This window comes from Camponotus vicinus, unplaced genomic scaffold (assembly GCF_025532165.1).
Source record: "Camponotus vicinus isolate PSW18456_S1 unplaced genomic scaffold, iyCamVici1.0 SCAF_9, whole genome shotgun sequence".
In the NCBI taxonomy this organism is placed as follows: domain Eukaryota; kingdom Metazoa; phylum Arthropoda; class Insecta; order Hymenoptera; family Formicidae; genus Camponotus; species Camponotus vicinus.
The window spans coordinates 2,248,919-2,276,327 of record NW_028141981.1 but is presented as its reverse complement, the minus strand read 5'-3'; the positions used below and the strand labels follow the sequence as shown (position 1 = coordinate 2,276,327).

The window sequence follows — 27,409 nt, the reverse complement described above, 5'->3', positions numbered from 1 at the left end:
GACGATAAATCACTTTCCACAAAAAAACTTTATTACATTTTTGACGCTTTTCCAAGGATACAAAATATCCGGCGGAAAGATCATACGATCCGGCCTGTCCGAAGGTCATCATATTTCTAGCGCGATACCGGCGTTCACCTGACACTCTATCTCCCTCCCCAGGTTCCCTTTCAGGTTCATAAACCCTTCTCGTTCACTCTCCGTCATCCTCTTACTCTTTTACCAAACCGACCGGGAGGGAGAAGGACGGAGAGGGAGTCGTAGGATGAATCAGAGAGGGACGGCAAAACTGTCAGTGCTGCATTGATCCTCCTCGCATAAGGACTGCAGAGATCATCTGTGATTACCTCTCTTGTTGGGTCCTTTTTCTCGACACGACAGTGAGTTTACTCTCTTTTTACGCTCTTTGTTTCTTTTGCATGCTTCGCTGCCGCGCCGCATTTTATGCACTTGCTCTATCACGAATGCTGTTTCAAGTAGAGCCCGTCTGCCTTATTCTACAACTTTAATAATGTACAAATATATATAATGATTCTCTCTCTCTCTCTCTCTCTCTCTCTCTCTCTCTCTCTCTCTCTCGAAATAAATCAAACATATTTTGAAAAATTTTTTTAAATTATTTAAAAATATTTTATTTTAGAAATATTATATATCATTCGTATCTTTTTTTTGATAATACAAATTATAAAAAATTGTTTCTCTTTTTGTTACGTTATAAAAACTTCTATAAATTCTGTTTCTAAAAAAAAATTAATCAATTTCGTGGCTATATATATAATAAGTATAAATCGTTGGTAAAATTTGATGTTATATTTTGGATAAATACAAAAGAATTAAACTATTTAACGTAAAAGCCAATTTTTCTTTATTCTAATGATTATTTTAGAAAATTTCTTATTCATGAATGTTCATTAATTGATGTGAAAATTTCCTATTTGATATATGAATATTCATTAATTGATGTGAATTTGATTTTTCTTTAATGTAAACATCAGGGCATCTAGAAAATTGATCTTGCTTTTAATATATTTTCAAATATAATCTTTTCAATTTTTCAATTTTTTTATATATTTTCAAATATAATCTTTTCAAACACTAGTTTTATATCACGAATTGTTAATGTTTTTCGGGGAAACATAAATCAAATTTTGCATGTCATTTTAATTTCCATTAATTTATCGTGCTGTTGAAAATTGATCATAGCATTCTTGCTTCCAAAATACATCCATCTTTTATAAAATATAATAACTATCCCCAGCATGATTAACGTCGTAACTAATAATAACGCCATTATCTTGTTCATCCTTTTCCTAAAATTGTAGTTGATGAGCTATGTGAAAGCATCGTTAAATTGTTAATTTAAACACAGATGATATTTATTTTATGTGTACGATAAAATATTATGGAGCATTGTTTTGAGACATATAATTTGCTTCTCGATAATTTTAAAAATAAAATATATGTATATGAATATACATATGTATAAATGTAATAAAAAAATATAGATAATTTTTTCATTTTAAGATAAATTTAAATCATATTATAAATTATCACATATTTAGCACGTTTGCTGCAAGATATATTTTTAATGACTACAAAAAGTTTGATTGCTAATCGTTATATCTCTTATCAAAAATACATAAAAAATCCTTTCTTCGCACCTTGACGATGTACAAAATCATGCAACTTGTTACACGCTTAAATTCCGCAATAAATTGCGCAGGGTAAAATGTGAATAAGCGCCGCGAATAATTCTCAAGTGCCGCATGCTTTTACGTCAATCTTCTATGTTAGACTCGTGATAATTACTGACAATTATTCGAAAAAAGAAAGAAAGAAATCGCGTCTGCCATATGTCTGGTTATGCCGAGCCGAGATGAAAGATAACGAATGTGAGAGCAGAGAATGGCCAGACGAATGTTCTTAAAATGCAACTACTTAATTGCACCGTTACACACAGCCCGTTAAATCGCAGGCATCGTTGTTCTCTCTATTATCGTCCTCCGTTCTCAAAGACGCTGTTAAAGGCCATTATATAACAATAATTAACTCAAAGAGCGATATTGAATATTGTTTGTACCGTGTAATGTCATTTACCGTTTAATCAATGCAAATGAATTGTAATTTAACTTGATTTAATTAATCGTAAGCTTGACTAAATAAATTTCATGGTAATAGAGATAACACGTATTTTAATTGGAATTCTATATACATTTTATAATTGGAATTATACATACAATTTTATATATTATACATTTTTATACTATACATTATGTTTATATAATACTGTATTAAATTTCGACAACACAAATTGTTTATATGTTAATAAATCCGAGACAAAAATCCTTATTAAATTTAATTAAGTTTTTAGCACAGAAGCCTAAATTCGAAACAACTTTACAAGAACGAGAAAAACTGTTTTAAAATTTGGATTTTATACATAAGAATGCAATTTGTTTTGGATAAGCAGGCATTATACAAGAATACTAATGTCTTATTTAATATCTTAATACCTCATTTAAATTATTATCTTATTTTTCAAAAAATTAGGGATATGTCCCTCTATTATGAAGTCCTCGATATATTATTTGAATTGATAAGGGAGTCAAAATATTTAATACTTGATAAAAATTCAGATAATGTATTCTCGCAAACAATTATTTTTATGAGAGAATCTTATCGTGCGTGTAAAAAAGTTCAATATGAATTGCATTACGCATCGCGGTGTATTACTGTTTTGATGCATCAAGCGCATTCAACTGCAAGAACGCGTGCCTTTTCTCCTCATCTTCGAATCGAGCATGTGCATATCATGTGCGAACCTAATTGTGCACACATGCACGCGATTCGCACAGCCGTTCGTACATATATGCGCGAATAATAATATTGAAAATTTTCTAACGCCACAATTTACATACTATTAATTAAGCTGCCATAGAAATTTTTATTTCTCGCGATAAAATTTTGTAAAATATTATATCTATTGTAATTCTTTAAACGACTTATTGTTTGTTTTATTTGCTCACGTCCATTATTTCACGCAATTTATCGACATAAATACGTCGTTTCACAAATTTTATCGTAAATGAGCGCACACATAAGTTTAATTATAGAAATTGAGTTGTGTACCTGAGAAGAGAGAGAGAGAAAGAGAGAGAGAACGGCTGTATATGTATGGGAATAGCTTATGGTAATCCTCCCGAAGAGTACGTTTTTAGTAAAACTATAAATAATCCATGCAATAAGAGCACGTGAAAGTCGAATACCTGGGTCACTGGACGTTTTCGTTCGCTTGTATATGCCATCGAACTCGGACAAATTCATGAAATTTTGCAAAAACGCATTTATTTTACTATCGTAATTTAATCAAATGTGATTTATTTCTTTAGTTATAATATGCCGTATATGCTGTATATGTAAGATTTATAGGAAAGACAATTAAATTTCAAGCGAATAATTTTGATTTACGTTTCTTATTGTTAATTTGTGATTCTTATTTTAGGTTGTTTAATATATATAATCAATTTTAGTAATATATCCTGATTATAATGCATTTATATGCTTACAATAATCTGTAAAAGACTGTGTAATCTGTGTAATTGGTTTCTGATGATTTCTTGAACTATTTCTAGCACACGATGCGAGCTGTATCTTTATGTTCGGAAAAAATTGCAAATAAGTTGTGAGTCGCTACGACTCTCCGTTCTTAACCATAAAAGTCTCACGATTACGTCAGGGGTCGCGTGAATCACGATGTTGCTGGACTAAAAACACTATTATAACGAGTCACTTCGTATCAATAATTTCCTAAAGAGAATATCAAGGATGTGCGTTGAACGCACGATTTTTATGAATACATTACTGTTTTGAAAAAAATGGGTATTATCATTAACTAGATATATGCAATTAAGTAATTATTTTTCTCAGTATATACGGATTAAAATATTTAAATACTGTTTTTATATATGAATTATTTTATTTATTTCTTCTTTATATATTACATCTAGTTTTATAGTTCATGTTTTATTATGTTATATATTTTTATAAATTAACATTGAAAATAAACATTAATTTTTTTTTATATTCTTAAGATAAATGCATTTTATTTGATCACTATTTTAGTTATTATTTTCTTTAACATACATAATCTGAGAAACAAATATTTTAAAGAATACAAGAGAAACAAATATTTGAAATGCTCAATGTATAATAAATATACAAGTTTAACAACTTTGAAGTATTATTCCAAACCAGAATTTCTAATAATTTTTTTAAATATATTATTTTAGTTATTAATTTAAAATATGGCATTTTAAATAAATATTTCCAATACATTCCGATACTTATAATTTTCAGAAAAATAAATTTTCGAATAAATATTTTATTTAAATGAAAGGCTATTGAAATAATTATTTTCAATAATTTAAATTTAAAATATGTCCATCACTGGATGAGAAACATGAAAACGATTAAAATCGATAACGTAATAACGTATCACGTTAATATTAAACGCGTCCACGTTACTGATCCACCCACGTTTAAACGCGCTTGACTTTATAGAGGTAGAACACTCGAAAGAGTAACAATAGTCGAGTTCACCCGTGCATAATTCGAATTCGTTCGATTACAATTACATTTGCGAACCGCTCAGAAATTACGCTCGATAATGTGACAGATGAAACAAAAAGTGAAAGCTAACACGTGCCATTAAACCTTTGATATCTGTCCGCTTTAAAATTGCACGTACTTACAGAAAAGAGCTTAACATTCTTTTTGCATAGCTTCAAATGAATTAAAAATTCATTTTTGTAATTTAAAAATTTTATAGAAAATTAATGTACCATTTTCATATATTATTTTATGTATTATTTAATGTATTTCTAATTAATATTTTATTATCGGGATCTCCAATATATCTATATCGTTATCCAATATCAAACTCGTGTAAGAGTGAAAAATTTCTAAGCGAAACATAACTCATATTTGATTGCTCAATAGTTGTTATGATGTAGTATGAAAGCATTTGCTTTGTAGCTATAATACCGCGTACAATTCTATTTTAAGTATAATTATTTGGAACTCGAGGAACTACATCGTTTCCCGCACACTGATCCGAGCTATTTTCATCTGTAATATTACTACTCTGCGAGTAGCGAATTACAGATACGCAATATTTGTCTAACTGCGTTTTAGTTTATAATGCTAGCATACAATTACCTTGATTGGAATATTCCAAGCATCTTCTAAACTTACCACAATATTCCAATTTAAAAAAACTAAAAGAATGGCTCACTATTTCAACAGGAAAAATACACTATATATGTGTAAAAACTGTATTGTATTAAGAAACGAAAATATTGTCCTAATGTTAATCTAATATTCCCAGATACCAACAATATTAAATTAATTACCTTAAATTAAATTAATTACCTTAAATTAAATTAATTAATTTAAGACGTCATATTATTAATAATAATATCTGTATAAAAAAAGATTAATATAAATATTTATCAAACTTGATGTATTAGTATCGTTCTCTCAATAAAAAAATAATATAAATTTTTCTACTAATTTTAAGATTAAAATATTCAAACTGCCAAAAATAACACATGAAATATATGTGTTAAGATTAATATTGATGTTCATCCGTTTTGCTCTTTTTTAAAATTGAAAAAACTGATTGATATTTTTCAGAACGAGAACATCTCCTGCTGCACGAGTGGTAAAATAATAGACGACTGAAACATGGCAGCACCACAAGCATCGTCGCGTCTCGAAATGTTACAGGTAAAAGAATCAATTTTCTTACTGATAATATTAAAAAGATAAGTTTCTATCTGCAAATAAATTAATAATTTTTTTTAAATAAATATATAATTAATCTTCAAGATGTAGTATGGGATTTGTTAAATTTGTTAAACGTTTTAATGTATAATTAATAAAGTAAAATACAAAAATATATAAGTAAACACATAAATCAAAATTGTTTTTTCATAAATTGCTTAATTTAACAACTTTTTATTTAAAGGCATAACATAATTTCTTGCTAACTATATCATTTGGAAGTCTATACAATTTTGTGCTCAATATTTTTTCCCGATATTAATTCTTTATTTCCGATATTAATCGTGAAAATAGATCACCGCGCGGAATCTATTTACACCCATTTACGCTATTACATAAAATAGAAACACATTCGTGATAAAGTTATTTTTGCGAAAATGTGATAAATTGTTTATCGATTATTTGTTTTGTGCTATGGTCCTCTTTCTTTCTTTCTTATGTTCGAAATATTACCTAGTAAGCCGCTTAAGGTAACTGACGCGTGTTCTTTTGGCCCACGTATCGTTTCTGTACCATGCAAATGCTTATATGGCATCTTGTTCAGGCAAAGTACGCGTAATGCGCAACCCACGTACCATATATATATATCCAAATCCGATCGACAGCTGATATTTCGACAAGGTTAGACCTCTTCCGCCTACTCTTACATATAATATGTTTCTCAATGAATATAACTTCAGATGTAAATTCAGAATTAAAATAATAAGAACGATTTTTATTTTCAGATAACTGTTTCCGAATTACAATCGTTTCAATAATTTTTGTATTTAAATAATTTCCGTAACGACCATTTAATAAGAATCAATGACAATTACAGAGCTATGTTAAACAATTTATTGTACTACCATCTTCTAACATTTTCTATAAAGATAGGCGAATAATTCTTTTAATATAAAAAATACGCAACACGCATATAAGTTTCTGTTTTATATATTTTTACTCTGAATTAATTTCTAAAATTATATTTATATGGAAAATGCATTACATACTTTAATAACTGATTTTAATTTCTTACACGACACACCTCTAAGGGCAATTTTCTTGGAAGAACGCAACTCCAAGTTATAGAGCGAGACAAGAATCGCGAGACTTAAGAAGACAAAAAAGTAGACGCTTGGTTTGTCAACCATGACAAACTATTGAGACTCGTAACCATAATACTGTGACGTCATTTCCTTTGCATTGAGATGCGACAGGCAGATTTCTCAGATATTATTTTTTCTTCGCGCACACGAATCTTTATTTTAAAATTTCTTTTTGCTCTACATTGTTTATAAAATTAAATTATATTCTATATTTATAAATATACTCTTATCTCTGTAAATATTTTATATGCTTTAACAACATACTAAGTTATACTGAATAATAATTTTTTTGAATTTTTTGTTATAAATATTTATATGTGCAGTTATGGATATATAGTATTAAATGGATCAAAAAATCTTTTAACAATGTAATGTATAAAATTCAAAAGTTATTCTTAAAAACAAGAATAACAAGAATTTAATAAATCAATCTCAGGAAAAATTTTTCTTTACTCCAATTCTCAGTAATATTTCATATTGATATCCGTTCATCTTTCATACCTCGGTTATAAGTTCTAATAATATTCTTAATTAAACTCTAATTCCAGCATTTCCATAATATGTATATATTGTGTCTTAAAAGCAAAAAAAAAACAAGAGCAATTATATTAAATAATTTAAATGTAGCTAGTATATAACTAATCCTTTTTTTCTATCTTATCATGATCTTTATGTTAATATAGCGAATCGTTTCGTACATTTGTTTTAAATTAAAAGATAAGATTAAACTTCGCGCAATGGAAAATCGTTCTGATTTTTTGAGTTTATTTAAATATATATATCAAAAACATGAACTTTTGATCAAAAATTGTTAATTGAATTTGAAACGGAAATAATTGATAATGCTCGAAATTTAATCTGTCTAACAATAAATCGAATCAAAGAGTTAAAATTGTATACCACTCTAATACACAAATACACTATATGTTACTAATCTACCAAATTGACAAATATTATTGTTATATGATCACAAATTGCGATATAATTAATTATAATAAAAAATGCAATTAATTATATTATATCATAGAACAAAAAATAATTACATCGTAATAAAATAAATCAACAGTGCATTATGGAAAAAAATGATTCACTTTTTATTGACTAAATTAATTCATTCATGTTAAACTAGTAAATTTATTCGTTGACAAAGCTTCCACAACAATTCCTGATTTGTCATTGCATATCTTGGAAGTTGTCGTTGTTTTGATTTTTGTATAAGGCATCGTTGTGGGAACAGAAAATGGATATATGTAATAATTCTCAATAAAATCTGAGAATATTAATGCAAACGAAGCTAATGCGCATTGCATTATGTGCAACATACGATTCGTTTCCAGGCATCTCTTGGTACTAACGCGCATAAATGATCAAACAGCGAACGACGCACGCAGTTTGCGACACCCACGCTTGACCTTCCAGCATTGAAGGAAGGTACGAGTCGAAAAAAAAGACCTCGAATACGAACGCATTACGTCATTGTCGCTCGAGGAACCCGATTCGATCATAATTACGTAATTACATAATTATATTTATTGGCTTGTTAATAAATTTAATTGATAAATTTTGTAGATATTTTTAGGCTCAATGGTATGATTTACGATAGATTAAAAAAAATTCTAAGAGATCTTTTAAAATTATTAAAGTGCATAAGTGAGAATCTGACAAGCATTTATAATTTGAAACTAAATGATGCAACGAAGCAACGATTAAAAAAGTTTCTAGAAAGCTATCCCATTTTGCAAGGTAATTACAGTGCAAAGTAATTGAAGCGCTTGCTAATTATAAGTCATTTTTAAACATCATGAAGAGATGATATATATCTACAAGTGTTCTACCGGATATAATTTACATTACAAATTCTTGGTTTTGTTAGAGAATTGCACAAAAGAAGAATATTTTTGTTGTAAGAGAGACGTTTAATATAAGAGAATCTAAAAACAAAATTTTTTTAAAATCTTTAAACACATTTTTCTAATATTCTATGAACACGGGAATGTTGGGCACGTATTTCACGCGAGCGTACACATTCAACACGCACTGAGAGAAAAAAGGCGCGTGCGACACAGAACGTGAAGCTCGTACGGATAAATCTGAAACGCGAATTTGGAACAGCAAGGAGGACCGCGGGAACGGTAGCGGTTGGCTTATAAATAATTGATGAAGAGAGGTACGATGCAGTTTCGCTTGCCGCCGATTTGTAATTGTAATTTCGCGAGGTGCATGCCCAGTTAAGCAAAGTAATTATGGGCAGATTTCGTTATCGGGACACGTGCATGATCTATGGAAGACAAACGGGATACTGCGCCGCCGAGATCTCAAAGTTGCTATTATTTTTCTCTCTCGATATTCTATTTTGCTCGTCTAACTTTCGTTACGGCAAACAATGCATTTCAAAACAGATATTCAAATTGATATAATATCGATAGAGATTGTGGAAGAGAGGTTTAGAGTGTTATTGTGAAATGTATTTCCTTGTCCTTTCGTTATAATTGAAACCACTATGATATATGATGTAAGATCCTTTTTTCACATGGGAAATATTTATCAAACTTATATAACTTTCGAATTCCATTTCCGAGAAACGCTTCATCGAAAGTATAGAATATATACATATATAAAAAGTTTGTATAGTTGCACGCGAAAATTCAATTCGTCTTCAATAAAATACAAAGTTCAAGGTTCTTCGAGAGCATTGTTGGTCATGCGAAATGATTGGTTTTCGGTCTGTCGAACGCCGTAATCGCAAGGAGTACCTGCGTCCAACATTTCCACGATTCTTCTTGCCCCTCTTCCTATGGCAAACAATGCATTTTTAAATCCGTCGTAGCTTTATTTTGAAACGTAATATTTGAAAGTAGGAGACTTGGGGGATCGATATTCCGCAGGTCATCCGAATGAAGAACAAACATATAAATAGATAATTTCTAAATAACGACTATTCTCTTGTATAAAATCGAACGAATAAAAGGCAATTGGATGAATCTCTTGACAATATATTTCATTTTGCCTTATGTTTAGAAGAGGAAACATGTTATATATTATGTATTAAACATATTAAAAAAATAATTTTGAATATATGAAAAAAATAATGATCGTACTATATAGACTATAAAGATTAGTATAGATTAAGAAACTATTAAATCATTTATAATATATTATCAAATTTTGACAATTTTTGACGATGTTCAATAATATTATAAAGAAAAAAATTATTAATTCGTTTTCATATTTACAATAAAATGGTAATTTAAATTTGTATAAAACGTTTCTAAATATAAATTTACCTCTATTCAGTATTGAATAATGAAAATGTTTCATTTATACTTTGAAGAAATTATATTTCTTATTGTAAATCTCCCTTTCTATAGATTGTATTGACAACTAATTTCCGCGGCAAAGCTTGTGGTATTTCCCGACAATAAAAATAGAATTTTATACAGAAAACGCGCGCGTGAGATTTAACAAATAAATCAAAATAAATCACATAAACGAAATGATTTACTTTTTTCATTTGTAGTATTTTTTTTCATATGTAGCAATATTGTGAATTTGATAAGCGGCACGGATTATTTCTCGAGAAGCATTTTAAGATTTTTTCTTAGAAACCCATTCTTGACACAGCGCACGAAATTGCTATTTAAAATAAAAATAGGACGCAATATAATCAATATAAAAATATTTGACAACTTCACAAATAATGTCTCCTATATAAATTAATTTTGTGAAACAAAACGTTTCATATATACCACCAACTAAATTAAAATTAAAATTTTTAATAGGTTAATCGATTTCTACTTGCAGCGAACAGCCCTATCTATTGTCGCGAGATGCAACTGCGATAAAACTCACCTTATTAAGGCAAATTGACATTAACTCGTTGAAAATCGGCCAATCTTCCGCGTTAGTGAACGAAGTCTATGAAAGCAACAAGGAAGTAATAAATCTTGATCTAAATCGAGCTGCCAAACATACGACTCGTTTATATCAATTCTTAAGATCACCTCTATTACTCTTTTCAACCTTGAACTTTGTACTTCAATGAAATTTCCAAGTAACATCGATAAGTTGTTTCGAACTCTTTGTATGTGAGCGATATACTTAGCGAAGAAATTTACTCTAGCTATAATATCGTGAAATTTATTATGTTAATGTTATTTTTAAAATTCTATTATAATACGTAATATATTTAAAAAAATAAAAATTATTTCTTTTATTTCTTTCAAAATATATCGAAATATTTTTAATAATAGAAAAATATGTAATTTTAAAATAATAATTGTCTAAAAAGAAAAATAGTTATTCACCGATTATTAATTTTAAACAACGAGATATATCCAAATTATTAAGCAATATGTATATCCGAGATATGTTGTAATTGGATATATTTGGATATATTGCATAAAATTAAATTTATAATTTATTTCTTTTTTAGTAAGAACTCCTTTTAGTATGAAAAAATAATAAGGTAAAGTAATAATGGGATAAAAATAATATTTTTATCTTAATTAAAAATATCTCAATATTGAACAAGACTATTATTTTAGAATTATTTTTTCCACAAGTACAAAAATATCTCAAAATACTATTATGTTCAAAAATATCTTTAATATTAAATTAGAGAGCTCTCTTTTTATAAAAATTATTATATTATTAAAATTATCTTTTTTTATTATATTAAAACAACAATATATGTCATTTTTATGCGTCTCACTCTACATATCCGCATATTTAATAATATTCACCTAGCCACCACTTGATTACGTCACTGATTATAATGAAAATAGAAATGAAAAAAAAATTAAGCTACTAAAGAATTTATGTACGAATAAATCACACTTGAAACTTAGTTACGTGTACATATTATATATGGGTTTCTTTTCGATCGCTTGCCAACCTACATTAACTATCATCACGGTCGTAAGGGTAGAACTTTGTGAGATGGACATGCGCGCTGCCACACAATGTCAGTACGTTGTAGTTTGTAACAACACAGTTGTGATGGTAACATTCACAGTGCGGTAGTTCTATCAACGTTACAATGTGCGCGTTAGCCGATTATTAAATCATCCGCCCCGGCTAATCGTATTTCGTAACTTTCGAAATTCATCATTTCGCGATTAACCACGCGATCGCCTGTGAAAACATTCAACAGCATTCACATACAAATTGTAGTGCTATATATATGCATTTCTCACATCAATGTTGACATTGGACGCGTTTTGTCATGTTTCGCGCAAATTTAATTGCATGAGAGTATCAAATTTAAATTCAACGTAGAAAATGCATATTAATGTTTCAGTGACACTTTGTTCTATTTAGTCTACAATATCAAATTGAAACTTTCTAAAAATTCGCAACTGTTTGTTATCGTAGCGGCATTGATTTATCAAAAACTGCCTTCAATATATTTGCTAATGAGATTGCGGGCAAATTAGCTTCGGCTTAAATCATAAATATTGTCTATGGCTTAAATTTAGATTGACGTTATAGAAAATTGCGTTTATTGTAAAAAATAATCGACATTTTTTAAAAATTTATATTTTGTAATTATTTATACTCTTCGTCACAATTTTATTAATTTAACAAAGCTTGTTCTTAATATGTTAATTCGATTGCGAATATTTAAATAAATTATAGAAATTATAAAACAATCCGTGTGATGTTGTTTCATAAAAAGATATGTTATTTGCTCTAAAATATAAAACTTTTAAAACACATAATTGTTTTTATTCTTTTTTTATTGCACATGTATTAATTTAACAAAGATTTCTCTAGATTTATTAATGGCCAAATTAAAATAAACTACGAAAATTGCGTTTCTTTAATAATAAATTCTTATTATACGCGCAAAGAATTAAATTCATATGAATTACGCTCAATTGTAATTAAATAAGCACGACAAAATTACAAAATAATTAAATAAAAATTCATTAAATGCAGCGAATAATACATACTAATACGCAAAAAATTATTTATAAAGATTTAAAAGTTAGCATAAGCAAGAGGCACGCATATCGTGGCAATTTAACTAAATTTTCGATAAACTGCTTTAATAAGGCATTTTTTAATAATGCTCGACCTGCCTGTTGAGCACGTAAGTATTTTGTTTCGCAAAGTTTGAGAAGAAAAAGACTATGAACTTGATGTACAACGTCACGACCTTTACCTATTATCGATATAGACTTTTTCGTGTGACTATATATATAACTTTTTATTAAAGTTCTTTCGCGCATTCTCTGTTTTAAAAACTCAATATTAAATTTAAAGAAGAATATTATGGAACATAATTATATTCACATGTTTTTAAATTATTTTTCCCGAAAATTCGCATAATGAATGACAATATCACGTGAAAATGTGAACTATGAATTCTACGACTGTGAATTCTATAAACGAAACTGAAATAATTATCTGTGTCAGTGCTAAAGATATCAAAGATATAAATGATTCGTGATTGGATAAAGCAGCAGTCAAATTTTCAATATAAGAAGATTTGTGCAAGGATTCCTTAGAACATGACAGTTTCTTAGGAGTTTCTTATGACCAATGACATCTAAATAGAAAATTGATTGAGAAATCGATAAAAAATATGCATAATCAACCGCAACAGCTGGGCGCTCGCGGAGTTTCCATGGACATGAAAACATCATGGGCCGCACAGGAATACGATTCCACTAATTTGGAAACAATGGTACAAGTTTTATAAACTTGAAAATTAATTATATATATATTGTAAGAGATATCAAGATATCGATCACTGTAAAATATTGAAATTTTAAATATTTATAGTTTACAAAAATATTTATAGTTTAACTAAAATTACTTGTATGTATTATAATTGCAAAACTTAATCAGTTAGTGAGGATTATTGATCGGTTGATGGAAAATTGTACGAGAGCAAAAATATCATTCAACCAATATACCTTATTCAGTGAGAAAACGAGAAAGATTCATTGCAAGTAAATAATCGTATCGTCAAAACGGGCCAACGTCAGATCTTTCGTAAGACGTTGCGCACATTTATCTGCAATATTCCGAAGCGGAAAAGGAGAAACCGCAGACGCGAGAATGAAACGGGAATGTTGCTTCCTCTATATATGGTTATGTGTGTCAGAGTCGTCGACTTCTCGAATCTCGAATAGCCCGTATGCCTACGCGATACCTAATCCATCGAATCGTTTTTTCCTTTTTAAAAATCATCTCGTGCGTTTTTTAACGCATCTAAAACGAATACAATTTTAATGCAATCGTGAAAAATGTATTATGTATTAAGCATTTTTATTTTGAACTAAGATATAGGTCGACTAATTATGTTCCATGCCTCTTATTCCTTTACTGTTTATCTTCAGATATATTCTTTCACGCTTAATTGGCAATCAGCTACTAATGGATGTGTTATTAGCAAATAGTCATATCATAATATCATGTTTCACCAGAGCACAATGGGTATAGTTATCGTATTTGTAATGTGCATATCGATTGTCGGAATCTCGCGAATATATATCAAGGATTTGCCAATACAATAACAATGCATTTACGAGCATTTACCAGGTCAAAACGTAATGAAAACTTTATAAAAATAAAATTGGCTCGAATAATAAAAATTAAGGTTAATTAAAAATTGGCAAATAAAAGCAAACTTCATGGATTACATAAAGTTTTCGATCAATTAAAAATTGACAAGTAAGAGTTAATGGCTCTTACATATTATAATAACACATATATTATATAATAACACATTAATGCATAATTTAAAGATCTTTAGCTAATATTTTTATTTATTGTACCTAAAAATACTTCTACTATGTAATGCTGAAATAATCTGTAGTAATATAATTGATTGTTAAAATTTCATAATCATTTCTTTGTTAAAATTTCATAATCATAAAGTTTTTAAAATTTTCCATATTTTCCTATTATTCTACTATCATGAGTGCAATTAACGTTCCGTTGTCATTATTAATTACCTTCCCGATGAATCTCGAGTTTACGTTCGTAACCGTATGGTATATAGAGACAAAGTGTCCAATATAGCGGGTTCATTAGGAATGAATCAATTAGTGGTGCATCTGATTGCCAGTGCAATCATCGAAGAGATATGCAATTAGGAGAACTAAATGATTATTGAACCACAATTGATCTTTGCTCCATTTCTATTCCCCTAGAAAATGACTATGATGATATAAAAAATTCTAGATCTTATTATGAATATTTATAAAACTAATACAAATCAATTTGATCGCAAAAAGTAACAATTATTAAGTCTTAAAAAATATGTATAATTTATCTTATTATCATGAAATAAAATGATTCAATCTACAGCTTTTTCTGTAAAAAACCTCCATTATCAGCTATTTTCTTATATAACTAAAATTAATTTATAAATTGATTATTATTCTAAAAATTCATATAGAACGAATAGCAACATTTTTATCAATTTTACCGCCAATTCTTTTGATAAATATAATCAGAATTTTATTTAATTATTCATTCAATTATTCGAAATACAATATCAAAGATAACACTGATATTCTTTAAAAATTGCAGAAGGTTGAAACACATAGCGAGCGTCGCAGGGAAAGACGGACGATCCGCTTTAGCATAATAACGAGTTTACTAACCCCCTCGCATGTAGGTTAGAGGTGAATCGATGAGACGGTTGCCGTGTAACCTGCGGTATAGAAACTCGCGCGATATCGTGCACTCACATGCGAGCCGACGTACGTAACCGCGCGACGTCGGTCCGCATTTCCGCGCGGCGACATGCCGAAACTCAAAGCGAATTATCCGGAAATGCAGGCCCGCTTCCAGCAGAAGCAACTGCAGGAGAAGGAGCAGAAGCTGCTGCAGCTGTACGATCAGCAGCAGCAGCGAGCCTATCAAGTGGTGCAACGGGGTAGCGCGGGTTCCAACAGTTCTAATCACGGCGGTTCCACTGCAACTAGGACCACAGCGACGACAACGACTCACACGACCTCGACCTCGCAAGGCGGTAAGGTAAGTGATTTCGCGGAACGAATGAAGAGTAATACCGAGTAGAGTTGTATCATAATTTTGCACGCGTCAGCTCGAGTCGTGATTCATCGCGCTAATTATTAACGAAAGTAATTCTGAGAAATAAAGACAAATTTCTTGTTCATAGATTATAAAGAGATAGAAAAACTATAATTCTTTAAATTATCTATTTAAAATGTACTGTTACAATCGCGCAAGGTGAGGCAAATGTTCGATGAGAGGCGGCAAACCACCGTCAAGGGAATCGACAGGAGTTACCCTTTGGAACCGCTCGAGAACAAGTCGCGGAAGCAAACGAACAGCTTGGCGACGCAAAGGAATGGGAATTCGATGGTGAATCGGCAATCCGTCAACGTGAAACGCATAACGCGCGCGGATGTCAATAGTAATGTTAACGGCGGCAAACCCGTCGTTTCCTATCACGAAGAAATCATGCGCGAGTCATTCGGACCATCCATCATCGGACGTCGTTATGATGACGAGGACGAATTTGTTGAGAATCGCGTCGCCACATTTGCTAACGGATATCGTCACGAAGCTGACAATGAGGTTGGTTGCAAACAAAATCCTAATGTTCTATTGTTCTATTCTTAATTTAATTGAATTAATTTAATTTAAATGAATTACTCATATGTGTGAGATTATCGATAATTATTAAAAGTACTGAAAAACATTCCTTTGAAATGTGTACTTTTATTCGATACAGCTACTTTATCAAATATATTTTATAAATGTACTATTTTTTAAATTTATTCTATTATATATTAACGCACAGCAAGAAGAAGTAATAGATCGGGAAACAGTAGAGAATAATCGCATGATGGCGAAAATTCATTTAATGGGATTCGATGAGAGTCTAAAACATCATGTGAGAAACGATTTGGAAAACGAAGAGTTTCCGAATGACCTCATGGTGGATGTGCCCGATAGACTTCCGAGGAGAAACGTCACGAAAAAATTGTCTCAAGCAGAAGCGCGACTCGAGCGATTCAAAAACGCAAACGCGAAGAGAAGCAAAATGTCGAAACAGTTGACTTCAACGAGCAACGTGGTAAAAAAGCGATCCGAACAAACGACAAAATCGAATTCGAGGTAAGTTCTTTATTATTGTTCATAATTAAAACTTGTAAATAAAGTATAGTCTGCAGAGATTAATACACATTGCAAATTTTAATAAAAAGATTAAATTTTATATAGAAAATATTCTCTGTTACGATTGGAAATTAAGTTTATTATTATATATTTGCGTGCGCAAAAAATCATTGTGAATCTCAATCATCGACAATCGCTAATAACTCGCCGCTGCTTGCCAGAATTAATTTACGCCACGTAAATGCAATTGCTCCTCGAATATTACAGATATATTGCGCTAACAATGTGCATCATGAGAAATTCGCGAAGAAAAAAATAGATCTGAGGAAGAATAATATCACATAATTTTTGTTATCTAATACATGTTTATCTAACCTCCGCCTCATCGCAAACTAGAAGTAAACTAGAACGAATATTAAAAATGGACAAATGGTGGATAACTAATTCACAGAGTCATGAATATTGAATACATGAGTATTCTCAGAAGAGAGAATTAATTCGATAGTTCCTCTGCTCCAGTTAGAAGGTGCGTGCAAAATTACTTCACGAGCTTAATTATCTTTCCGTACGTGTTCATTTAACCGTAATTTACGTGAGGCAGATTTAACATTTCGGGTTGCGAGAAAAATAACTAGCAGAACGTCTATCACAAAAGCAGCTAGCGCTAATCAGCTTGGGCGCTGAACCGAAATAAGGTCGACCGCTGTAAGAAAAAGCACGCATTTCTTAGTGTGATCTTTCTTCAGAAATCGTTCTACATTTGCTTTCTCGACTGTATATTCTCAGACGGAGTGAGATCGCCGGAACTTCCCCAACCGACACGAAAAGCGGAAGCTGGATCTCAGATCGCAGTCAAAGAATTCTTGAAAATGTGAAAAATTTTCTGCCGCCTGAAGCTCGCGCAATCGATAAAATAAGTAAGAGACGAAGGGAAAATTCGGATATTGAAATATTTAACCGTCGCAACAATTCGCCAAGTTTTTCTAAAAAACCAATAAAAACAGGAGACACTTCGATTTATCCTAGAAAGGCTTTAAATAGCTTTAAGTCACTAACGGCTGATGGAAAAATATTTACAAGACATAGCACGAAACCGCAATTTTTTTGTAAAGAATCCGAACGATCTGCAACAACTATGAGCATTGATCGAAAATCTGATTCGTCAGGATCACCACTATTTTATCAAACTACAAAACCGCAATTCTTTTGTAAAGAATCCGAACGATCTGCAACAACTATGAGCATTGATCGAAAATCTGATTCCTCAGGATCACCATTATTTTATCGAGAAACGTTAACAAAACAAAGTAAAAGTCCGCCCTTTTTTCTCAATGAATCTGAGCAATCTCGTACAACAAGTGAATCTAAATCACCGATATGGGATATAGGAATTTCATTAAAACAAAACACGAGTCCGCAGTATCTTCTTCGTGAATCTAAACGATCTGAAACAGCTATGAGTTCTGATCGAGAAATCGAGGCTGTTAAAATCGATCGAGGAATATTAAAAAAGCGAAATACGGTTAATTTCGATAAAAACCTCCAAACAAGTCTTGATCGAAAAACTTCGTTTAAATCACCATCGTATGAAAGAGAAATATTAAAAAAGCGAAACACCAGTCCGCAATTCTTTTGTAAAGAATCCGAACGATCTGGAACAACGATGAGCATTGATCGAAAGTCTTATTCGTCAGAATCACCGTTATTTTATCAAGAAACATTAACAAAGCCAAGTAAAAGTCCACATTTTTTCCTCAGCGAATCTGAACAATCTCGTACAACAAGTGAATCTAAATCACCGTTATGGGAGAGAGAAATTTCATCAAGACGAAGCACGAGTCCACTCCGTTATGAATTTAAACGATCTGAAACAGCTATGAGTACTGATCGAGAAATTACGGAATCTAAATCGTCAGAATGGAACAAAGAGTTATTAACAAAGCTAGGTACGACCGATAAGAAATTTCGAATTTCAGATACAAGTCTCAATCGAAAAACTTCTAAATCGCCATTATATGAAGGAGAAATATTAAAAAAGCAAAGTATCAGTCCACGATCCGAACGATCTGGCACAACAATGAGTATTGTTGATAAATCTAGATCGCCATCATATGATCGAGAAGTAACAATAAAGCGAAGTGCAAGTCCGCGATTCTTTTGCAAAGAATCCGAACGATCTGGCACAACTATGAGCATTGATAGCACTGTTGATAAATCTAGATCGTCATCATATGATCGAGAAGTAACAATAAAGCGAAGTGCAAGTCCGCGATTCTTTTGCAAAGAATCCGAACGATCTGGCACAACTATGAGTATTGATCACAAAATTAAAAAACCTATATCGCCATCATACAATCAAAAAATATTAAAACAAAGCACAACTTCACAATTGTCCAGCAGAAAAAGCCAGCAACGATCTGCAGCAATTGTGAGCATCGATCGACAATACGATGAATCCAGATCGTCTGGAAAGAGTCGCGAAAAACGTGAAAAGCGTACGGCAAGCCCGCAATTTTTCTGCAAAGAATCCGAAAAATCTGCTACAACGATGTTGATCGAACCAAGATCGAGTTCAACTGATTCCACTAAAAATATATTAAAACAACGCAGTCATACTCCAGATATTTTTTACAAACAATCCGTAAAACCTTTATCTTCTATTAATAAAATCAATTCTTCACAAGATAGAATCCGAAATCCTTCGATCATCAAACATGAAACAAAAAAAGCTTTAAAGAAAAATGGAATTTCCAGCATCGTTACAGAATCTCGCAGATCATCGAAGATTTCGGAAACATCCGCAACATCGACAAGTTCGATTGTAAGTCTGAAATATGGCTTGGAATTTGACAATATTTTGCAATCAGCAGGACTTGTTAGTAAATTTATGAAATCTCAAAATGGAAAACAACACAAAATCCATCAATCGTCTCCGAAACACATAAAAAATGGAAACGCTTTGATTGCGAAGCATAATCAATCGAGAAATCGATGTAAAACTTCGTCATCTTTTCAAAAAGCGATTTCGTCATCTACTGAAAATAGAAAAAGAGCTACACCAGAATCGCCTCGCAAAAGTATCACTCCCACAGAAGTTGACACGGAGATTCAAGAGATTATCATGACTGATCATCGTATCGAACGCGACAAGCTACAAAAGACAGTCAGCCCAATATCGAGGCAACAAATTGATGGAACATATACAAAATCGATAAGCGATAAAACAAAATTCAAAACCTCAGTTACCTATCCCGTTCGCAAAACACAAAAGCAGAGAGCATCTATTTTAAAATCAAATGTTTTCAAGTCGAAAGAAGATTCCTTCAGAAGAAGTAAAAAATCCAAAAATTATCGAGATAGTGAAGAAAGCACAATCAGTCTAAGTAAACTCGATTGTAGTCCTGTAAATAAGACTTCCCAACATATCATAACTCGACCAAAGGGAGATGAAAATCGAGTGAATAAAGTTAAAACATCTCAAACACAAGAGCAAACGTGGAACAAATCCGTACGAAATCAAGCTGAACGCATTGCATTTCGATCTAAGAAATCTGAAAATCGACAGTATACAATTCCTCGATCTCTGAAACAAATACGGAATCGATCTATGGAAACTCGCACTTCGAAAGCGTCTCCTGATTCTTCTAGGGAAAGGAAATATTTTGATGATATAGTTCCGCATTTATGCGAACCTGAGGAACAAAGCAGAGAAACGCGTGCAGAATTGGATCAATTGCGAAGCTTACAGTCTATGCGATTGGTGCAAGATACTTTAAAAGAAAAAAACTTGTCTGCATCTGAATATAATCGAAAAAGGATAGAAAACGAGAAGGAAAATGTAGATGAGGTTGATGCTGGGATCGAAAATAAAAAATATCAAACGATAATTGGAATCGCTTTGAATGAGGAGATTAAGGATTATTGCAATATTCCTCGTTCAAATTCCACTGATCAAAGTATAGATAAAGACATCATTCTTCGAGAAAAACGAGCGTCGACGATATCGAATACTTTAAAAGCAACAAAAAAAGAATGTAGTAGTCAACATGTAAAATCTAAAATTTCACCGCGAGTCCCGTCTTTAAGGAAAACTGTAAAGATTTCCCTTGGTGCCGACACTTCAAAGATTTTGCCATCTCAAAGAGTCGCATCGAATAAGAATTTCACATCTAAATTTTTGACAAATACCATCAAAGATCACAAAAACGGAAATGTATTCATCGCAAAGAAATCGGCGAATTTGTTTAATAAAACGAATATAAAACGTATAGAAAAGTCGGAAGACACTGCGAGGGAATTTTCAAAAATAATAATGCAACGAGAGAACGAATCTGAAAAAAATTTCGAAAGAATGGACTCCGTAGAGTCGGCATTAAGAAGATTTGACTCCATCGGCGCAGAATTTGAACCTTTAGGCCCGACAAGCTTCCAAGCATCTCCAGAGATTTCCCTGCAGACGATGGATATGCAAACAAAAAGTTCTGTTAAACAGACAATCATTTCAGAGGGATCAACGTTAATTCCTTCTCCGGAAATAACAGATAATGTGGTCTTAAAATCAACTCCGAAATCTCCAGTCAATAAAGATCTTAAAAATTATTTAAATAAAAGTAATTTAAAAATTTCCGGCAAAGGGATTTGTTCAATCAAAAGGCTAGAAAAAAGAATCGAAAACACGATTCATAGCAAAAAATCTACGCAAACTCGATCACCAATATGTAAACGACGGTTATTCGAATCTGATTCAGAAAAAGAAAGTCAAGAATTAAATTATGCAAAAGCGCGTAAGAAAGAAAATTATTCTTCCGTAAGTTTTAGATTTCATAAGGATAAAGCGATTTCAAAGGTAAAATCTTCCAAGAATCGCGAGAATGCAAAAGAATCAAAAAGATTGCAAGAAATGCCAATGCTTTCCGTGAAGCCATTACGATCTATCGAAGATATTCGGAAATCAATCGATAACGAACAAAATAAAATAGTAATTGCAAAAGAGTCGAGGTCAGCAATTGCAAATCGGCGTTCGGTTTCGCGACAGGATGTCGATGCGAGAAGATCGGTCTCTGCGATCAATGCAGCAAAAAACGTATTTCTCGGGGACAACCCGGCAAGATTGACTAAAGCTAAATCCTGTGTATCCAGGATCACGAAAAGCCCGAGTCCTGATTCAGCTACGAGAAAGCATCACGAAACGAACGCGCGAGCGACAAGAGGAAGCGTACCTTCGTCTCCTTCCAAAAGTCCCGATATTGCTTCTAAAGTAAGTATAATTGAAAAATTGGATATTTTTACTAGAATTGCTTTCTATAATAATAATAAAGATATTTTTGTGAGAGAAAGACATATGCATCATTTTTCCTATCTCTTATTTATCGCAATAAAAAGCCGATTATCCGAAAAAATATTTTATATTTATATAGATAAATATATTATTAAAATATATTTTAAAATAAAATGAAATCTCGTGGAATATTAAGTTTAAAGTAATTTATGTAACTTCTCACAAGTAATATATCACGATTTGTTCCGTCAGTATGCCTCTATAGAGCCAAAGAATCAAGAAGCGAAACCTTTAAGAAAGTCAGCGGTCACGAAAGGCATGGATTCGACCGGAAGTAAAGCGGCCACAATTGAAGTTGTCGACACAATCGATGGTGTCGCTCTCCAAAACGGCTCATTGCACGAATCTACGACAAAGAAATCCGACGCCTTTATAATCGACGTCGACGATCAATCCGCGAAAGAAGGTGACATAGTGTCGAAAAAATCGTCAATAAAGAAGTCTTCTAGCAATGTAAGACTTTAATTTTATTTTAAAAAATTTAATACGAGCATTATTTCAAGTTTCTTTTATTACATTGACCAAACGAAATGAATAATAATGTAATTTTGTGATCTTTCTTATTATTTAAAACTAACAGCTATGAATGCAATTAAAGCGTAATAAAATTACTTTGCGTTATTTTTTCGTTATATAAATCGAATTAAAATTCAAGTTTCAAAGTGGTACTGATTCTATTTAATGTTCCATAATAATCGCGTATCTTTTTAAGGTCATTGTTAGTTTCTTAACATTCCATATTTTTTTATAACTGAGATGCAAACTAAAATTTTATACAAAATCCATTTGTGTATAAAATTAATAGAAAAATATAATTTTACTCCCCATTTTCTCTACTAAAGCTTAATTAGAAGCGTTTTGCTTACACATAACCATCAATTATATTAAAATATCTTACTCAATTTTTTATGGAGAAACAATACGTCAAAATATTCAAAGAATCTATACAATGTGTATGTGTGTAAAAAGAAAATAGTTTTAGAATATTCCCGGTCTACTAAATATTTGATATCTAACAATGAGTCAATTATGAAACAGGTTGATTTTTATTTTGTGATTTGCAAAAATCATTTTACATTATGTTACGTACTATGTTACAATAAGTACAAATATTGCTCGTCGATAGCCGATAGTAATTCATTGCTACTTAATTATATATAAAAATAATTTAAATTACAACCAAAAAGTATATAAGTAAAAATTTGGTTTTTAGAAAAAATATATTCTTTTTCAATTGCGAAAAATTAAAGATAACTATATTTTATTAATAGTTAATGGAATTTATGTTCAAAAATTTTGTACGATGAAATAAAAATTTTAAATGGTTTTTTATAATTTTTTTTCCAATTTTTTTACTATATTTTTTCTTGATTTCTCAATTTTTATATATAATGTGAGATGAAATATAGAATTACTAGTTAAGGTAAATCATAATATCATTTATACATCTGTCACACAAAAAATGTTATACAATTTGTTAGTCCTATTGAAAAATTGCTAAAAGAGTGAACAGATTAAATGCCGCAGTTTTATTACTAACGTTCGTTTCGACATTATTGTCCGTTTCGAAGTAGAAATAAATCCGTATTTATTCGATCAAATCGTGACGGGTCGGCGGTGAAAAAAGACAGTGCAAGAGTAATGCTCTCTGAAACGCGGCGTCAAAATAAAATGTCGCCTCTCGTGACGCTAACCCGACCAGGCAGTTAATCGTGCATGGATTTTCCGCCCCATTTCCAAATTGAAAGTCGTATTGTGCATGTAAAAAAATCAATCAGCAGTGAATGCCAGCCAGGTATTTGATGTAAAACTGAATTATATTGCTACGGTCTTTTCACGGCCGTGTAATTTATTTCGCAAACAATTGCAATCAGAATCAATTTGGAAATATATTCTGTGAAAAAAAAAATGAAAAATTCCCAATGTTAGTTATAACATCGCTTCAAAAAACGAAATGATGAAGACAGGTTAAATTACATTATACAAAGTACGATTATAATTGAATTTAGTAACCTACATTTTTATTTTACCGTCAAAAGATTGTCGAAAATTTCAACAAAGAACGTATTAAAATGTAAATTTTTTATAGAAATATATTTTTATGCATTTTATCTGTTCATTTAATTTATATGCGCAATTTGTTTACTTATCTAGAAGCAACAAAGAGCTTCTAGTGCATCAGATCGACCGACCTCGGTATCATCAAACTCTAGTGCTAGCTTAACTCATGGTCAAGTTTCTAGCACGAAAAATAAAATGACAACAAGAGCTAAGGCACCCGCTTCCGGTGGACCACAAGCCAAGGGATCATTTTCACCAAGATCCAGCGGAACTTCCGGGTAAGTCTTTTTAGAAACCGTACTGTATATTTTAGTACGAAAAATAGTTTAAATAAACAGTTCCAAAAACCATTTCAAATAAAATCTTTTTAAGCAGTATATAAATGCATAATAAAGAAAATATAATAAGTGAATAAATAGTATTCACATTTACAAACTTAAAACAAGAAGTGTGTAGAACAAAAAAAATATGTGATTTATGTTTGTAATCAGAATAATAACAGACAAGTAACGTCTTTTGAAAAAATGTGCACAAATATATCAAAGAAAGAAATGAGAGGACAAATGTACGTGCATTATTCATATCTTGTATCAGCTTTTTTTATTTCTAATTCAGATAAACAGCACTAGTCATAAAAGTCGAACATAGTGGATCTTTAGTAGAATTTAATAGAATTTTCATTATGGATTTTAAATGCAATTTTTATTATATTTTTTGAAAAAATTAAAAATTCATTAAAAAGTATAAAAGCCATTCAATTATTTCTATAAAAATTATTTACAACGATAATTTGTCCTCACCTCCAGCCAACGATACCAGCTGCATCAACGATTATAATCTCCGCTAGAATAGATCGATATAATGTCAAGTGCGAACATAAGTCGTATAATAAATGAATGCATATAAATCAAGTCGTCAGAAAAAAAATTACAATTTAAATTTTTGCAAATTTTATGTATTTTCTAATAAAAGATATTTTATTATTTTACAGGGATAATTTGGTAGCCTGTAAGACATGTGAACGTACTTTCGCAAAAGATCGAATTGGCTATCATGAAAAGATCTGTGTGAAAGTAGTGAATATGAAGAGAAAAAAGTTTGACGCAATGACGTTCCGAATTAAAGGAACTGAGCTCGAGCCGTTTGCCAAGAAGGGCCTTACTAAAAAGCAGGAGGTTAGTATCTTTTTTATTTATCGATTTATTATTTTATATCTTGCTTCGATGGTTTCTTTCTTTCAAATTCAAAAATTTTGTTGACATTTGAGTTATTTGACAGTCAATATAAATACAAAAAAAAATAAAATATCGATTCTTTAAAACTAGCGATCGCGTTATTTTATCTCAATCACAATGAATATCTTTGAAAATCGATAAGAAGGTTTATAAATTAAATTTTAATGAGAATGCGATAAAGAGAAATATATTACTAAATGTTGGTGCGTAAAAGTATTAGACAAATCGTTATAATTCACTTTGGTCGAAGGCTGGAGGTATCAGAAAAAATAGTGATCATGTATTTACATTGTTCCAGGCGAAGAAACCGCAGGTGAAATCCGATTGGCGGCGCAAACACGAGGATTTCATCAACACGATTCGTTCCGCCAAGCAATTACAAGCACACATGGCAGCAGGCGGAAACTTGAAGGACTTTCCGCCACCTCCACCCAGCGATACCAGCGATTACATCCAATGTCCACACTGTAACAGAAAGTTCAATCAGGCTGCAGCGGAACGACACATTCCCAAATGCGAGACTATGCTTCATAATAAACCAGCGCACTTACGAGCATCAAGACCGAGACGCTAGCAAGATTATGATGATCTTCCCTAAAATGAGCTTAAATCCTCCGCGAATTTTGTGCTTTCTAATAAATTAATTATAGTCACTGTCTAGATACACTGTCTAGGGATTTACAAGCGTAATACGTTTCTTTGCATCAGATGCGATTTATTCGATTCAGAAATTTTCGCCCATGTTTGATACATAAATGTGATTTAAAAGATTGTTTAAATTTGTTTAAATTTTGGAAAACATTTCCAAACTGTCTTAAACTCATATTTGTAATAAATAGAAATTATGTGTTTATAAGTTTTTTACAGTATATAATCTATATTATATACATATATTTAAAGATATATAAATATAAGACACAAGTTTGTGTGAAAATTAGTTTCTTTAATTAGAGCGCTATTTGCATTTTACACTACAATGATATGAAAATTTTATAAATTGAACTTGTACGATACTTGTATAAAATTGAATATTTGGGCAAAAATTGAATGAATAATAATAAGAGTTATTTATACAAGTTAGCGATTTATCTAGTCGCAAAATTTTAGATTTTTATATTTTAATGTTAACAATTAATAATTAAAATAAAAGTGCCCCTTTACTAATCAATACTGCTTTTTATGTGTAAAGCTATTATCATCCAATTGCAGTTTTGAATAATTATTGATAAAATTTTTTACCAATTTTATTATTCATATTTTTCTACTTATTAGAATTACATGCATTTTTTAACTGCAAGCTTATATGCAAAGATAATAAAACAGATGTAAAAGTGCTCTGATACTGTATACATGAAATAAATATATATAGCACGAATGAAGTAATCAAATTGATTTTTATTTTACAACATGTAAACCTGTAGGTCCTTATAAAATCGCATAACTTTGTATAAAAAATATTGTTTGATAATTTCAAAAAAACAAATTGAGAAATTACATATAAACCAATGTGATGTATTATTTAAGTTTTACATAAAATCTCTTTCCCTTTATTTAATTGTTCATATATGTATTTTTATTTTTATGTTTTTATATTATTAATAAGAGTTAATAGAAACAGTTAGAAACAGTTAATAAAAATAGTTAACAGGAAAATATTATTATATTAAACTCTCTCTCTTTTCCTGTATAATAAATTACGTTTTTTAATGTAGAGAGAAGGAGAGAGAGAGAGGGGGAGG

General features: G+C 30.9%; 1 protein-coding gene and 1 long non-coding RNA gene across 3 annotated transcripts; one reads left to right on the top strand and one right to left on the bottom strand.

The window, feature by feature from the left end:
- Nucleotides 1–225: 225 nt before the first annotated feature.
- LOC145977316 (uncharacterized) lies at nt 226–27,058 on the top strand. 2 transcript variants are annotated; one of them, XM_083109200.1, is made up of 10 exons: nt 226–380; nt 5,695–5,787; nt 15,729–15,926; nt 16,143–16,493; nt 16,720–17,036; nt 17,823–22,293; nt 22,567–22,827; nt 24,529–24,713; nt 25,427–25,610; nt 25,969–27,058. In XM_083109200.1, the coding sequence occupies exons 2-10, from the start codon at nt 5,746–5,748 to the stop codon at nt 26,242–26,244; spliced, it is 6,285 nt and encodes a 2,094-aa protein (XP_082965326.1). In that variant the 5' UTR covers nt 226–380; nt 5,695–5,745; the 3' UTR covers nt 26,245–27,058. The 2 variants fall into 2 exon arrangements, with proteins under 2 accessions (XP_082965326.1, XP_082965327.1); XM_083109201.1 differs by lacking the exons at nt 226–380; nt 5,695–5,787 and adding an exon at nt 13,479–13,620.
- Nucleotides 12,707–14,539, bottom strand: LOC145977321 (uncharacterized). The gene is made up of 3 exons (XR_014440475.1): nt 14,251–14,539; nt 13,853–14,150; nt 12,707–13,603 (listed from the first exon to the last, which is right to left on the bottom strand). It is a non-coding gene; the product is annotated as an uncharacterized LOC145977321 (long non-coding RNA).
- Nucleotides 27,059–27,409: the final 351 nt, after the last annotated feature.